Source organism: Microcaecilia unicolor, chromosome 10, assembly GCF_901765095.1.
Source record: "Microcaecilia unicolor chromosome 10, aMicUni1.1, whole genome shotgun sequence".
In the NCBI taxonomy this organism is placed as follows: Eukaryota; Metazoa; Chordata; class Amphibia; order Gymnophiona; family Siphonopidae; genus Microcaecilia; species Microcaecilia unicolor.
In genome coordinates, this window is record NC_044040.1 from 165,614,411 (window position 1) to 165,629,173 (window position 14,763).

General features: G+C 42.1%; 1 protein-coding gene across 3 annotated transcripts in view; it reads right to left on the minus strand.

Annotated features, from left to right (window-relative positions):
• The window catches only part of FARSB (phenylalanyl-tRNA synthetase subunit beta), a 119,412-nt gene that overhangs the window by 24,629 nt on the left and 80,020 nt on the right, over positions 1 to 14,763 (minus strand). For all 3 annotated transcript variants that reach the window (XM_030216610.1, XM_030216611.1, XM_030216612.1), the window contains one exon: positions 14,325 to 14,477. In XM_030216610.1, the coding sequence (XP_030072470.1) occupies positions 14,325 to 14,477 (153 nt within the window). The remainder of the gene's footprint in view (positions 1 to 14,324; positions 14,478 to 14,763) is intronic.

Here is a 14,763-nt window from a genome sequence, read left to right on the forward strand (position 1 = left end):
CAGTCATTGCAAATAAATAAATCTCTAAAGGGGTCATTTACAGTCAGTCAGTTAGATTTTGCAGTTACTGAACCTTAATGCAGTAAGTGCAAATTTAATATAGCAACTATTGGAGGCATGCAACTATTTAGGTGCAGCTAAGTGGACCACAACTGCACAGTTGTTAGTGCACAGTATTTGCTGCGTGCTAACTGCAATATACTCTCCATACCCATTCTCCACCCACGCCCCACCTATCTCCTGCCCCTAACACAAAATGCCCTTAGTGTGTAAATTAGTGCAAATCCAGTTGCTGCGTTTGTGCAGTAGCAGTTAACATGAGCTAATTTGAACTCCCAATCTGTGCTAATGCCTTTGAAACAGATTAGCAAGTATTATTAGTAAACGAGACCCCTTAAATGTCAGAAAAGTCCCAACAGTGGTTGAGGCAACAGTGAGCCCCTAGATAAGCCATGACATTATTTTTATACACTGCCTATTGTCTTAAAAAGCCTGAATTCTTCTGCTACAGCTAAGGTGTGAAAAGAAGGCTCACCATTCTAGGGACAGCAGGTGGTGTCCGATTTACATTTTTACAAAACTTACTAATCCCAGTCTCTTTCTACATATCTCTACTATAATAAAAGGCACCGTCAACGTTCTGCAGCTGACTCGGTGGCTTCAAGTGAAGGGTTCGTAAGGATCGTTAGGTTCGTCACTTTGTCACCATCTTGCTCGGCCCCGCCCTCGCGCCTCTGATAGGTCTGCCGCCCTCGACGTCATCGCGTTTTGACGTCCTCGACGTCATCACATTTTGACGTCGAAGGCGGCGGACCTATCAGAGGCGCGAGGGCGGGGCCGACAGAGATAGTCAAAGAGCAACGAACCTGACGAAAATTACGAACCCTTCACTTGAAGCCACGGAGTCAGTTTCACAACGTTGCAGGTGGGTGGCTGGAGGGGAGAGGAGAGGAGGGAAAGAAAGGGGGCAACTACCCTGGAACTGGGGAGGGAGGGAGAGAGGGGGGGCAACGATCCTGGAACTGGGTGGGAGGGTGGGCGGCCCCTGCAACTTGGAGGGAGGGGGGGAAAGACCCTGGAACTGAGTGGGTGGCAGGGAGGGAGAGCGGACCCTGAAACTTGGAGGGGGTCCGGACCCTGAAACTGGGAGGGAGGGGGCGCAGGCGGACCCTGAAACTGGGAGGGAGAGGGCCCCTGGCACACACACTCATTCTCACACACACACACACTCTCGCATACAGTCTCACTCTGTCACACACACTCACACATTCACTCTTTCTGTATCACACACTCACTCTCACACACACTCTGTAAAACACACACACTCAGAGGAAAACCTTGCTAGCGCCCGTTTCATTTGTGTCAGAAACGGGCCTTTTTTCCTAGTTGTTAATAAAGTCTTAATTTAGCTACTGGGGTTTTGCTTCAGTCTGAGTAGAACACTTTTATGCTGTGACATTTGTGGAGGCTCTTCTCCCTACCAGGTACTGTTCCAGTGTTTAAACAACTGAGCAGCACGCAATTACACTTTTAATATTCAGTTCCCGTCCATAAGAAACACACAAAACTTATGGGGGTAGTTTTATAAAGCACTTCTGCACACAGAAATCACCTTTAAAATGTCCAAGTTATAAATGCCTAAACATACACAAATACATTCTGTATATTCATAAAGGTTTGTCTGAGGTGTTCTCTAGGGTGGCGTTCTATAAAAACGCAAGCATAAACCTGTGAAATAAATTGGCAAATTTATGTGTTCCTGAGATTAGGTGTAAATATGTGCAGGTACTTTCGGTAGGATAAACTGAAAAAGGGAATAGTGCCCTTTTTTATAACCAGTGCAACTTGTGTGCATTCCTGTTCTAAAATTACACTTCCTGACTACTGGTTTGAAAATGGTGGTTGGTGCACCAGGTTTTTACAGCTGGTCAACTTGTTTTGGCTTCTGCTTGGAAGCAGCAGGACCATTCCTGGACTTCCTAAGGTTCATATAAAGGTGAACTATTTCTACTTGATGTCTAAACTTATTGCGCTTCGGAGACACAGACTGCCACAATTCTGCAAAATTTGGGACTACATTAGGTGGCTTGATTGCACTTCTGTTCCTCAATGCATAATACTGCTACTCGTCCTTACATCAAGTCAAAATGAGGAATGGCCTTTGCACCAGTCTAATGAGTCTTTGCTTGTTTTGGGGAGGGAGGGGAGATGGGGGGGGGCGGTTATTAGGGAGGGATAGTGTAGAAGTTTCAGTTTTTCCTGGTGCAATACTGCCATGTACTGAAAAGTCACAGTATGTCAACTGCTACTGTAATGGGGTTTTTGCTTGTTAATTGAACATTTAAAATAAAATTTAAAAAAATAAATGAAATTACCCTCCCCTGTGGCCAAAATTTATTTGTGTGCCCTAAAAATTGCAGATTTCAAGTGGCATATAATATCTATATCATCTGATTAACTCCCCTAAAATATTTTATCCCCTAGAAAGGCAAAAATTAACCAGTAAAGGTTCTTCTAAAACTCAAGACATCCTTCATTTCTTTTCAAAGCTCTTAAAAATCTACAATTTCTTCCAAACTAGTAACAGTCCATTTATCATCTGTCCAATATCCTCCGCTTGTCTGTGTTGGGTCAGTGTAAGGAAAAGATGTCAACCTTGCAGCCTCTTCCACAGTGATGGGATCTGAATATGGGCATGACTCTCCATGATGGCGCTCTTTGACAATGAAATTAAGGTTAGATTTCAATGTCAGGAGAGATGCTGAGAGTCAATCAATGAACTAGCCAGTAAAATGGACTTCACTTGTTTTTCTAAATTGTACAGTTGGACACTGGTACAAGGGTCAATTTCTTACCGATAATGTCTAAGAGTTCCTGCCCTCCTAAGTCTTCAGAGGCCTCTCTGAACAGCCACTCTTGGTTTAATTACTAAGCGACAGCAGGGCCTAGATTCCACTGAGGAAGCCCCCGCTCTTGTAGCTTACAGATGGGATCACATCAAGATGTAATAGCTCACAGCAACAAAAGGAGTAATAAATGCAGCATATCCAGGGCTGGATGAGGCCAGTGCTTTAACATTTCTAACTTTTGAAATTTAACACTTTAGATTTAAGAAACCTGTTCACAAAAGTACATTTTATGATTTGTTTTCTTTACAGACTTTGGGGCACAGTTATCAACATGGGCTACCATTAAAATAGGTTATTTTACCATTAACTCATGCTATTATTGCACAAGTTCAAAGGGGAACAGGAAAGTAACCTCTACAAAAGTCCAAAGAAACCAGAGGAGTAGAGGATAAGCCACTGACTTCCACGCGGGGAGTGTCGTCAAAAATGTTCTTTATTAAGGTACCAGATGGGGGCGTGGTTTTGTACGTTTCTGGTTGAGGATCGGGTGTAGATAATAGCACTACCCCTCTTCCGAGAATTGGTATATACCAATAATATGGGGGGGTGGGGAGGGCTAACAAGAGTAAAAATTTGACGACAGATGTATTCTGTATGTTTCTTGTCTTTGCACAAATGTTTATTTTGCCTTGTCGTCCATAAAAAGTGTTGAAACCTAAGGTACCAGACACTGTTTTGGCGGAAACATCTGCCTGCCTCAGGGGTCATATACAATAGTACTTAAAGCTGGAAAGTGTTACAAGCAGTGCCTTGATAAAATGGCTGTGTGAGCAGAGTTAAGAATGAACACAGCAGCAGCTGGGTTCAAACAGACACTGTGGCGCCAAAATTGCCATGGCAACTATTCCATTTTAGCACAGGTCCCATTTTATCCAATAAGACCTAGTTTCTAAGAACTGGGGTAAACAATAACATAAAACACCTTAATGGAAGCCTACATTGATGACATCCCTCCTTAGATATTAAAAAGAAATATATATAGAAAAACAAAAACAAGATGTGTGGAATAAATTATCTCTTGGAATTAGACAAATTGATTCATATTTAGCTTTTCGGAAGGCTTTAAAAACTCATCTGTTTGATGTTAAAATATAATCTGTCTGGATTAGGATTATGAAAATGTATTACTAAATGCTTATAATTCTCCCTGATTTAGAGACTCTTAAAAATTGTGATCCGAACTGAATCCATTAGGAAATGTAGCAGAGTACAAGAACCTTAACAGAATAGAATAGTGTTTTATGCACAGTAGTTTATAAAATAAGTACATGCTAATTTTTATGCCTACTCCCAAGCAGGCATAGGTGTCTGTGCCTTCAATCTAGCTACAATTTCTGTTGATTTACCCCTAATATTTTATAGATACAGACAACTATGTATTTTTATAAAATAGGTAAAAACTGGCACCTGCTATAAGATTATTCTTCACATGTATCCTATGTTCACCTGGTGTAATAACAAATTGCCATACATTTTTTAAGTAGGAAATTCTCCTTAAAATACATAAATTATGGTACACTGCAGGGGTGGTGCAGTCATGCCTGACATGGGGGAAGATAACCACCACCATGGCTGCAACTCTTGCTAGCCAAAGAATGTTACTGAAGTGTGTGCATCACAGGAGGCCCCCTTCTGGTCCTTGGCAGGTCATATTTACTTCATATTGCTCAGAAGGAGGAGAGAGGAAAAGTGGAAAAGCTTAAAAAAGGTCATAGTATATAGATGCATTTATAAGAGAGGCCCTGCTCTGTGGAGCTTACACTCTAGTTAAGACTCGCAGCAAAACATAAGAGGCTTCAAGAAATTTGTAGGGCTGCATTTTGATTAAAATTTTAATCACAATTAATCATATGTTATTAAGGGGCCCTTTTACAAAGGCACGTAAGGGCCTACTCGTGTCCAGCACATGCCAAATTGACATTACCGCCCAATAATTCTGAATTTGGCACGTGCTGAAGACATGTTAGAAAATATTTTCTATTTTCTACTGTGTGGCACTAACCCTGCAGTGAACAGCAGTAAGCGCACTCTGCAGGTCTACTGCCCGAGTAGCACATGAGACCTTACCGCTAAGTCAATGGGTGGCAGTAAGGTCTCAGGCCAAAAATGGACGCACACTGGTTTTTATTTTGATGCACATCCATTTCCGGCCCCATTAAAACAGGGCCCTTTTTGCAGGACACAGTAAAAACTGGCCTGGCGCGTGCCCAAAAGGCGTGCTCGCACTGCCGCAGGCCATGTTTTGCCACGGCTTAGTAAAAGGGCCCCTTAGTTATTTATTTTCCCACTGCAGCTCCTTGTGACTCTGGGCAAATCACTTAACCCTCCACTGTCCAGAGGAGCTGCAGTGGGAAAAATAAACAAACATGGGATTTACTGCAATTACAAATTTTAATCGAAATACAGACCTAATAAATTAAAGAATAAAAATTAATGAAAAAATAAGAAATACAAATTGAAAAATTACTAATTAAAGAATTTAAAACAGCATGCAGAATAGCTATAAACAACTTTGTAGTTTTCATAGCCTACTTCAGAAATGCAAGCCTAGAAATTTGTGACAAAAAAAATGTTATAATCATAGACAGCTAGGGTTTAAGGTTTAAAAGCAACCTCAGAAAAGTCTTTCAGTGGGAGTTGAATACACAGAGAGACAGCATGACACACTAATACTGGAAGGCTATTTTGGACATAAAATACAGAATACCCAATGAACAGAAACTAAAAGGAGGAATGTAGGGAAAGAAAGGAATGCTGCAGAGTAAATGTAGATGAATAGCAGAAGCTTGAATCATATGCAGAAGTAGATGGGGAGCCAATGAAGAGGTTTGAGCACAATCCAACAATTTTATTTCTCCCTCTGTACCGATATGATCCACCTTAATTTCTCATACTCCTGTAATCATTTTTCTCTCTTGGTTAATCTTGCATACAAGCACTATTCTAGCTTTATTTTATATGGTGAAATTTAAAGTCCTTTCCTTTAATCCAGCCACAAATCTGTACGAATGGGTTGTGTCTCTTTCCTACCAGCAGATGGAAGCAGAGAGCTCAGTTTTCCAGCAACATCATTGGACATAGGCTGTTGTTCTGGAAATTTCCAGAATGCTACAGCCAAAGCAGCATAAGGTCCTATGAACCTCCCCCACAATACCATCAGCAAATTTGTTTTTTAAATTTCACAACTTTTTTCACAGGGAGAAATAAAAAAAACTAAAACAGAATATTCATCAATGACCCCACTCAACACCCATAAGAAGGGACAAGCATCAAATTAGGCTTTGGCGTAAGGTGAGGTGGAGGATACATCCAAAACTTTCTTTAGAGGTTTCCAACTTTAGTGAAATGGCTTATTTTCCCCACAGAATTCTGCAATATTAGTCTCATACTTACAAACCAAACAGACTGATGACCACCAAAAGTGAACATTCAATAGATAGAAGTTTTTTTGTAACAGCCTGTAAGGCTATTGCTCACAGAATAGAAAGCAACTTGTTGGATTCATCCGACAGCTTCACTCCAGAAAGCAAGGTGGTAAACACAATACCTTCAATAGGTTAGTGGGGACTAAATTTGGAGCACTGCTATGAGACCATACTTGTGACCAGAAAGAGTAAACCATGGGGACAGAAAAACTCTCTCTTTCTGACATGTCCAACAAGTCGTTGAGATAGTACAGTCCACTTTATTCGACTTCACAGGCCATGAAAAACAAGGATTGCCGCAGAAAGGTCAAGGCTGTACCCCACACCTTTGAGGTCCAGAAATGTCTCCAAACCTCATCGGTCAGAATAGAGCAGTGAAGCTCATTGCTACAGCCTTTTAACCCATCCTGTTTTTTGGAAGCAGAAGATTTATGCAGAATAGCATACCAACAAGAAGCCTCATGTCCTACAGTAAATATTTGAGGACAAAAGTTCAAGGCTACACCCAACAGGTAGCTTGTCAGGTACTGCATTCCAAGATACAATATAGGATTCGATCAAAGGGCCACAGTGAGCCTGGCGTCTACTACTGTCTTCAAGGAGAAGGGTGCAAATAGATCTTGCTTTAGACAGTCAGCTAGGCAAAACAGAAGATGATGGAATATGAATCCAATATATTCTTTGCCTCAGAATAAATGCCGTATGGTATGATAGGGAATTAGGGAAGTTAACACCACCTCGATCACTAGGTTTTTGCAATTTAGACAAAACAATTCGGGGTACTTTGCCTTGCCAAAGGAAATGGGTCAGGATGCAATCCATGTTATATAATATAATCGGTGCAAGAGACATTTTTATAGTTTCTACCCTGCCCCACCAAGACAGGAGAAGTGGAAACCAGATAGAGCACATTCGTCTGACTTGTTCCAAAATCCTTTGTAGAAAGGAATATCATTCCAAAACTCCAGTGCAGAAAAGCAAACCACAGACAGAGTTCCAGTTGAGGTGAAAAAAAAAAAAGGTTTCAAAAAGTTGTATCCATTAAATACGCTATAACATAGCAGCACAAATGTAGACACTTATCTGAAAAGGCTTCCAAAGTCCTCAAGCATGCTGCCGCACTACAGACAACAGCAGCCCTGTTTCACTATAGCTTCTTCAGTGGAACGGTGTTCCGCTGAAGAAGCTATAGATTTTCTTCCCTGTCATGCCACCCCATGACTCCACAGGGGTCCAAAGGCCTTGTGTCTTGTAAGATCTCAAGTGAGCTCCCCACCCCTGTTTGGATGCATCGGTACTTATGTAAATTGAGGGCAGTGTTGGTCGAAACGGCATGCCCTGATGTGGGGTGTGGGTCCACCATCGTAGAGAAACCTTTAGATTCAGAGAAAGCTGTATCCTTGCTGAGAGAGGGTGAAGAGCTTGAATCCATCGGTCCCTTAGATGCCACTGTAAGGTTCGCATGTGCAATCTGGCTAGGAATACTACCGGTATTGCAGCCGCCATATGTCCCAGGAGCACTAATAATGCCCGAGCTGTGGTGTGTGACCGTGGGGTCAGTTGAGAGATGAGCAACCAAATTTGCAAGGCTCTGCTGAGAGGCAAGTACGTCAGCATTCGAAGCATATGTAATACTGCTCCGATGAACTGGATGTGTTGGACTGGACGAAATTGAGACTTTGTGGAATTGATGAGGAATCCCAGAAGTTTTAGCAGAGTAGTCCTCTATAGTGCCTGGAGAGCTTCTTGTGCCGTGGGGGAGGAGATAAGCCAATCGTCCAGATAAGGAAAGATCGCTATTCTCTGCTGATGGAGATATGATATGATTGTGATGACACATTTTGTGAATGCCGTTGTATCGCTCCATGGTGCGACCGCACCTGGAGTATTGTGTTCAGTACTGGTCTCCGTATCTCAAAAAAGATATAGTAGAATTGGAAAAGGTACAGCGAAGGGCGACGAAAATGATAGTGGGGATGGGACGACTTTCCTATGAAGAGAGGCTGAGAAGGCTAGGGCTTTTCAGCTTGGAGAAGAGACGGCTGAGGGGAGATATGATAGAAGTGTATAAAATAATGAGTGGAATGGATCGGGTGGATGTGAAGCGACTGTTCACGCTATCCAAAAATACTAGGACTAGAGGGCATGAGTTGAAGCTACAGTGTGGTAAATTTAAAACGAATCGGAGAAAATTTTTCTTCACCCAACGTGTAATTAGACTCTGGAATTCGTTGCCGGAGAACGTGGTACGGGCGGTTAGCTTGACGGAGTTTAAAAAGGGGTTAGATAGATTCCTAAAGGACAAGTCCATAGACCGCTATTAAATGGACTTGGAAAAATTCCGCATTTTTAGGTATAACTTGTCTGGAATGTTTTTACGTTTGGGGAGCGTGCCAGGTGCCCTTGACCTGGATTGGCCACTGTCGGTGACAGGATGCTGGGCTAGATGGACCTTTGGTCTTTCCCAGTATGGCACTACTTATGTACTTATGTACTAAGACTCTCGGTGCTGAGGAGAGGCCAAAACTGGTAATGGTGGGAATCAACTTGGAAACGGAGATACCTTCTGAAGGAACTGTGAATAGGAATGTGCAAGTATGCGTCCTGAAGATCTAGAGATACCATCCAGGCATGTTGATCTAGCAATGGAAGAATCATCTGGAGAGTTGCCATTCTGAACTTTTCTTTTTTGAGATATTTGTTTAGGGGTCTTAAATCCAGAATAGAGCGTAGACCTCCATTCTTCTTTGGAATAAGAAAAAACCTGGAGTAAAACCCCGTGTTTAATTGAGCCTCCTGCACCGGTTCGATTGCCCTGATCTATAAGAGATGGAAAATTTCCTCCTGAACAACCAGGCGGTGAGAGGGAGGAATGGGAGAGGTGCGTGCGTGCGGCGGATGAGTTGCAAAATGTAGCCATGCTGAACAATGGAGAGGACCCATTTGTCGGACGTGACAAGGGACCACTGTGGGGCAAAATAATGAAGCCGGCCCCCCACTGGAAAATCTTCTGGGGTCTGGTCAAAAGGAAGGTAGGGGTTTCGGTGCCATAGTGGTTGCTGGCTTAGAAGTTCTCCACTCTCTGAAAGAGATTTTAGCTTGCTGAGACCTATTCATCTTATTATTGTTTTTGTAGTTAAAACTGTACCTATTAAAGGAGTATGTTTTGCGAGAATTATATCTCCTCTTTGATTAATTAAATGATGAGCATTGAAAGGGAGATCTGGATTGATTGAGATTGTCATCCTCCAAAGTATCCAAGGTTGTGAAATCTTGTTTGATATTATCTATAATGTCCTTGACTTTATCACCAAATAATTTCCACAGCAAGATACAGCAGAACAATCCATACTTCCAGTGGTCTCAAAATGGCCACATGGTTAGCCTGTTCAGGCCAATACACCCCTGCTTATGCCCGCCATACTGCAGCCCGGCACTTCTTGGACCCCTGCAGTCCCCCTAGATTCTCAAGATAGCTTAGCTCTGCCCTTTGTTATTGCTTTTTTTTCTTTTTTTTAAGTGTTAAACAGGCTTGTTCATATATATGAACAGGAGGGAAATAAAAGCTGCAGTGTCCCTCCGGGGAGGGAGGTACAGCACGCAGGGAAGATGAGGACCCAGACCCCCCAAAGGCAAGGGCCTGCATAGTCTAAGCCCTGAACATCACCCTTAAAGTGCTAGCTGGGGGCTGAGTGCTGCAGAGCTATAAATCTACTCTTGACTGTCCCTGGCAGATAGACTGGGGCAGAAGCGACAGTTAAGCTCAACCATGGTGGTAGGCCAGAGCCTGTGCACTGGGAAGCTAGGCCTAGGAGCAGCACCAACCTAAACACATTACAATCTACAGGAGGTAGAGAAATACAGGAAAGTTCTAGCAGAACGCTAGCCTATACCAGGTGATGCCACTGGAAAAACTTAGCTCTCTGCCTCCATCTATCATAGGAAAGGAACACAACTCATCTGTATAGATTCATGTGGCTGAGATGCTAAGGAAATATTGTTTTTGAGTCTCCATGTGTTATTTCTGAAAGTGTTACATCACACTCCATCTTGAACATATATTTTATGGATAGGTGGAATATAAGTTTTGTAAAATAAACACACAGACTGATTAAATAGTCTTTTAAGGACTCGGATGTTAAAAAAAAAAATTAACCCCACAATGTTCCAGTACTCCAGCCTGAATAAAATGTACTCGCTATGTGTAATCAACTTAATTTACCAATTACATGGTATAAGGGGTATATAACTTTTGCTCATTAAAACAGACTAAGAAACAACTTCCAAAGACCATTTTTTTTTTTTTAGAAGACTGTTGTTTGTCTGGAAATTTGCATTTGCAATTACCCTAAAGCAGGTCTGACACAGTTAAAGACAGCAGCACACATGCTTCCAAGATTTCACTGCAGCTTAATTTTATTCAATTTAAGTACCTCAATGAGTAATGCTTTTAAACAGTAAAATTAAAAGCACATTGGACAAACTGCACTGCAATCATCTCATGCTAAAAAAAAAAAATCATCTGTTCTGTGTGTTCCCTTCAAGGGCCAGTAACCCCATGCATGGTAATCCACTTCCTATGGCCACCCAGGAATACCTAGCATTGCCATGTGAAATCCCTTTTTAAAAAGAAACACTCTACAAATTGGCGCTATGTCTATGGGCTACACAAGCCTGGTGTATTCAGAATGTCATCACATGTCATCACAGAGCAGCTTGTGCATGCACCCAAGGACAGCAAATTTCACAATTCAAACCAAGGAACCTGAATAGAATCAGCAGCTGTGTCAAATCATCTCAAACCTACATTTGAAGAATAAGATCAGATGCTGACAAGACCTGAAGCAGATCTGCAGAAATTCACCAACATTATATATTCAAAATCTGCTGAAGTTTTTCAGAGATCAGTACATTTCCTTGAATTTTTCTTGGAATCTATTAAGAAACAAAAAGTGACAATATTTCGTCAACGAATCTTGGGTGAAGCCACAACTTCTGGCAGATTCCAACTAGGCCAAAATTCGCATTTGAACTAGCTCGCACATCCCGAGTGCTACTTGCTAGTTACCCTTGAGCTCAAAAAGCCTCAAGATGCGCATGAATCAAGCAGTGGCCCATGATAAAGTGTATGGGTTATTTTTTCTTTGATGCCCAGATGCACAAAGGTCCCCGTAAAGAATCGCTCTGTATTTCCACCTTGGTAAAAATGACCAATTTGGAAATATAGAGCGATTCCCAAAGCAAATCGCATGCAAACAAGCTGCTCACTGCTTTAGCGAATAGCTCATTTGCACGCAATAGGGGGGAAGCATGTGCAGAACAGCCAATCACTAAGAGTGGTTGCTCTGCGCATGCTCAGAGTGGCGCTTGTATATGGCTTTCATACACCCAAAAAAGCTGTGTGTATGAAAGCTGATGTAGCCTTTATTTTTCTATTTTGTGGGGTGTGCTCGGAGGGCTGCAGCAGTGGCTGACAGGCAGACGAGTGCTGGAGCTCCGGCATCTTTCCTGCCTCCCCGCTGCTGGGAAAAAGCAGCACCCGCCTCCAGGGGGAAACAGCCCTGTGCAGTTCTCATGTGGAAGTCTTTTACAGTTTTGGTGAAGATGCTGCTGCTAGTCAAAGAAAGGTCCGTTGGATGAAAAAATGTGCCAGAGCTCAAGTATGCAACAATCTCCCTGCTCTGGCACGTCTTGTTTCTTCCCTTCTCCTATTTGCGACAATGAAGAACAGTCAGGACTGACAGTTCCAGACCGCCCATTAAATTTTCCATGGTAAAGTTAGGGGCTGCTTCTGTGCATCGCATTGCATGCACATTCATATAGTAATAGCACATTACAATAGCTTCTCATACAATTTTCATTAGCTTCTACCGTGACAGGAAAAGAGCTCGCAGAACCCTTTTGTGAATGTCTCGCTGAACTCTGTCCTTGCTAAACCGGCTAGAACCAGTGTAAAACCTATGTTGCTGGCTCGTTAGGTTTTGTGCATCTGGCCCTGAATACATAAAAATGACTGCAATCAAAGAGGAACAATAGCTCCTTGCAACTAGAAAACTCAAAGAACCATCAGCACCTTTTAACTGCAAGAAGGCTGGGCAATTTTCAAATAACCCATTTAACTAGATAAACAGCCGTTTACCAATAATTATGAAAATCTTAGGTGGAGCCTAAGAAAATGAAAGATAACTTGGAGGGGCTAAAGTTTACCTAGTATCTAATACACTTGCATCGGCCCAGCTTGGAAACAAATACCCAACCAAATGAAAGGATGCACCTCGCTGGGTTACAGACTCAAGCAACTCCCCCAGAAATCATACCTTACGTGAAAGGATCTTGCTGTAGTTAGGAACAGCCATTTAGTTCCACCACCCAGAAAGTGGTCACTGATATCTGATCATCCTCTGAATCCCAAATGGGAGTGGGGAATGGGATGAGCTGCTGCTGGCAAAAAAAAAAAAATGGTTGCTCTACAAAAGCAGCAGGAGCCTCCCGTTGCAAGGCAAACTTTTCAGAGGGCTGCGTGAGGATTTGTTCGGACAATAAACCTCTTTATTTTTCCATGCTGGCTGTCCTTTGAGACTCAGCGCTGGCAATCTCATCACATGTGAAATAGAAACAGACTGTGCTGATGTTTTTCATTCTTTGTGAGCAGTAGAAGAAGAGGCTATGTATTTTAGGTGGTCTCTTTCAAACAATGAGTTACAAGCTGCCACACCAACAAACCAACCTAAGCCAAACCCTTTAACATTTTAAACTTTTCTAATGTAACCAAAATCATCATCTCGGTGGTCGTCCAGCACTCCCAAAGCTTGGGAAGGTTTCTACTGCCTTTGTTTTCATATGCAACAAAACAAAAACAAAAAAAGTGCTTAATTAAAATGGCAAAAGACAAATGCTAAAGAGGAACACATTCAGGGAATAGTCCTATCCTATTTTCCAGGATCTCTATCATTCTGTAATCAAGAATTGGGACAATAAGCATCAGAATGGGCGGTGTGGAGGAGTAGCCTTGTGGTTGGTGCAGTAGATCCTGGGGAACTGAGTTCGATTCCCACTGCAGCTCCTTGTGACTCTGGGCAAGTCACTTAACCCTCCATTGCCCCTGGTACAAAATAAGTACCTGAATATATGTAAACCGCTTTGAATGTAGTTGCAAAAACCTCAGAAAGGCGGTATATCAAGTCCCATTTCCCTCCCTCCCTCCCTTTAAAATGAAGTTTACACAAATTCCAGTGAACAACAGTATGTTCCAAAACAAATATGCAAAGGCAAAGTATATCTCTGGGGCCTGCGCTGCTGGATGGAGCAGGCAGGTTGTGAAATTCTATTCTCTTAAAGTAAAATAAAATTAATATGTACAGTCTTAAAGTAGAGGTCTCTTAAGCCCAGTCTTCAAGGGTCACAACCCTGTCTGGTTTTCAGATTTCCACAATGAACTTGTATGATGTCTATCTGCATTCAATGTCTCCACTGTATGCAAATAGATCTCATGCATATTCATTGTGAAAATCCCAAAAGGGATTGTGGCACTTGAAGACTGAGTTTGAGAACCCCTGTCTTTACATAACATAAAATAAATAATATACATGATAATAAAATATGCTCTCTTCCTCCAAATTGGATCTATCATCATCAAAATGTTTCTGCTGAAGACTATTAAGTCTAGCTACAAGTTATATTTTCTTAGATGTGCCTATAAATACCTAGGACCAACATTCAACTTGGCTGTTGGCGTACTGAATGTATAGTCTATCTTTACAAAGACTAAGTATTTGTGACATTTATATCCCACATTATCCCAAACAAGTTTGAGTTCAATGTGGCTTACAATTAACAGTATAGGATACATAAAGAATAATGCATAAGAAAGTAATTTGTTGTAAGAATTCAATTTTACAATAATAATTAAAAATAATTGCTGACATTCTGTCTGTCCCCTTCACATACCCATAAATAACACAAGGCATTTCTGGGCCTTGCCGTCTCCTACCTTTTGATGCTTTAATATAATATCCAAGTTCCTTGTCTAGACATACACCCAGCAGCTGCATGGTTCTATCCAGGAGGCCATGGATAACTTCAAATCCTGGATTCTTACTGTAATAAACTGCACAGAGATGCCTCTGGTTTCTTGCACCCACATCTGCAAAAGAAAAAAAATTTTTTGGATGTTTTCTGGCAGTTTCATACAGTTTTGGATACAGTATAAAAAGCCAGTGCTAACCAGTGCTTCTTTTGTGCTGGTATGCACCGGTACAGCGTACCAGCACCTTTTTCCAGAGGTCCAGCTCAACTGCCTGCTCCCTTCCGTTCGTGCTCCCTGAGTCTAAATCTTTTGTTCACCCGAAGTCACGGTGAACCGGCAGTGAAAGCAGCAGGTAGGCAGGCTAGTCTGCTTGTCGCTTCCCTTCCCTCTCAGCGCGTCCCAC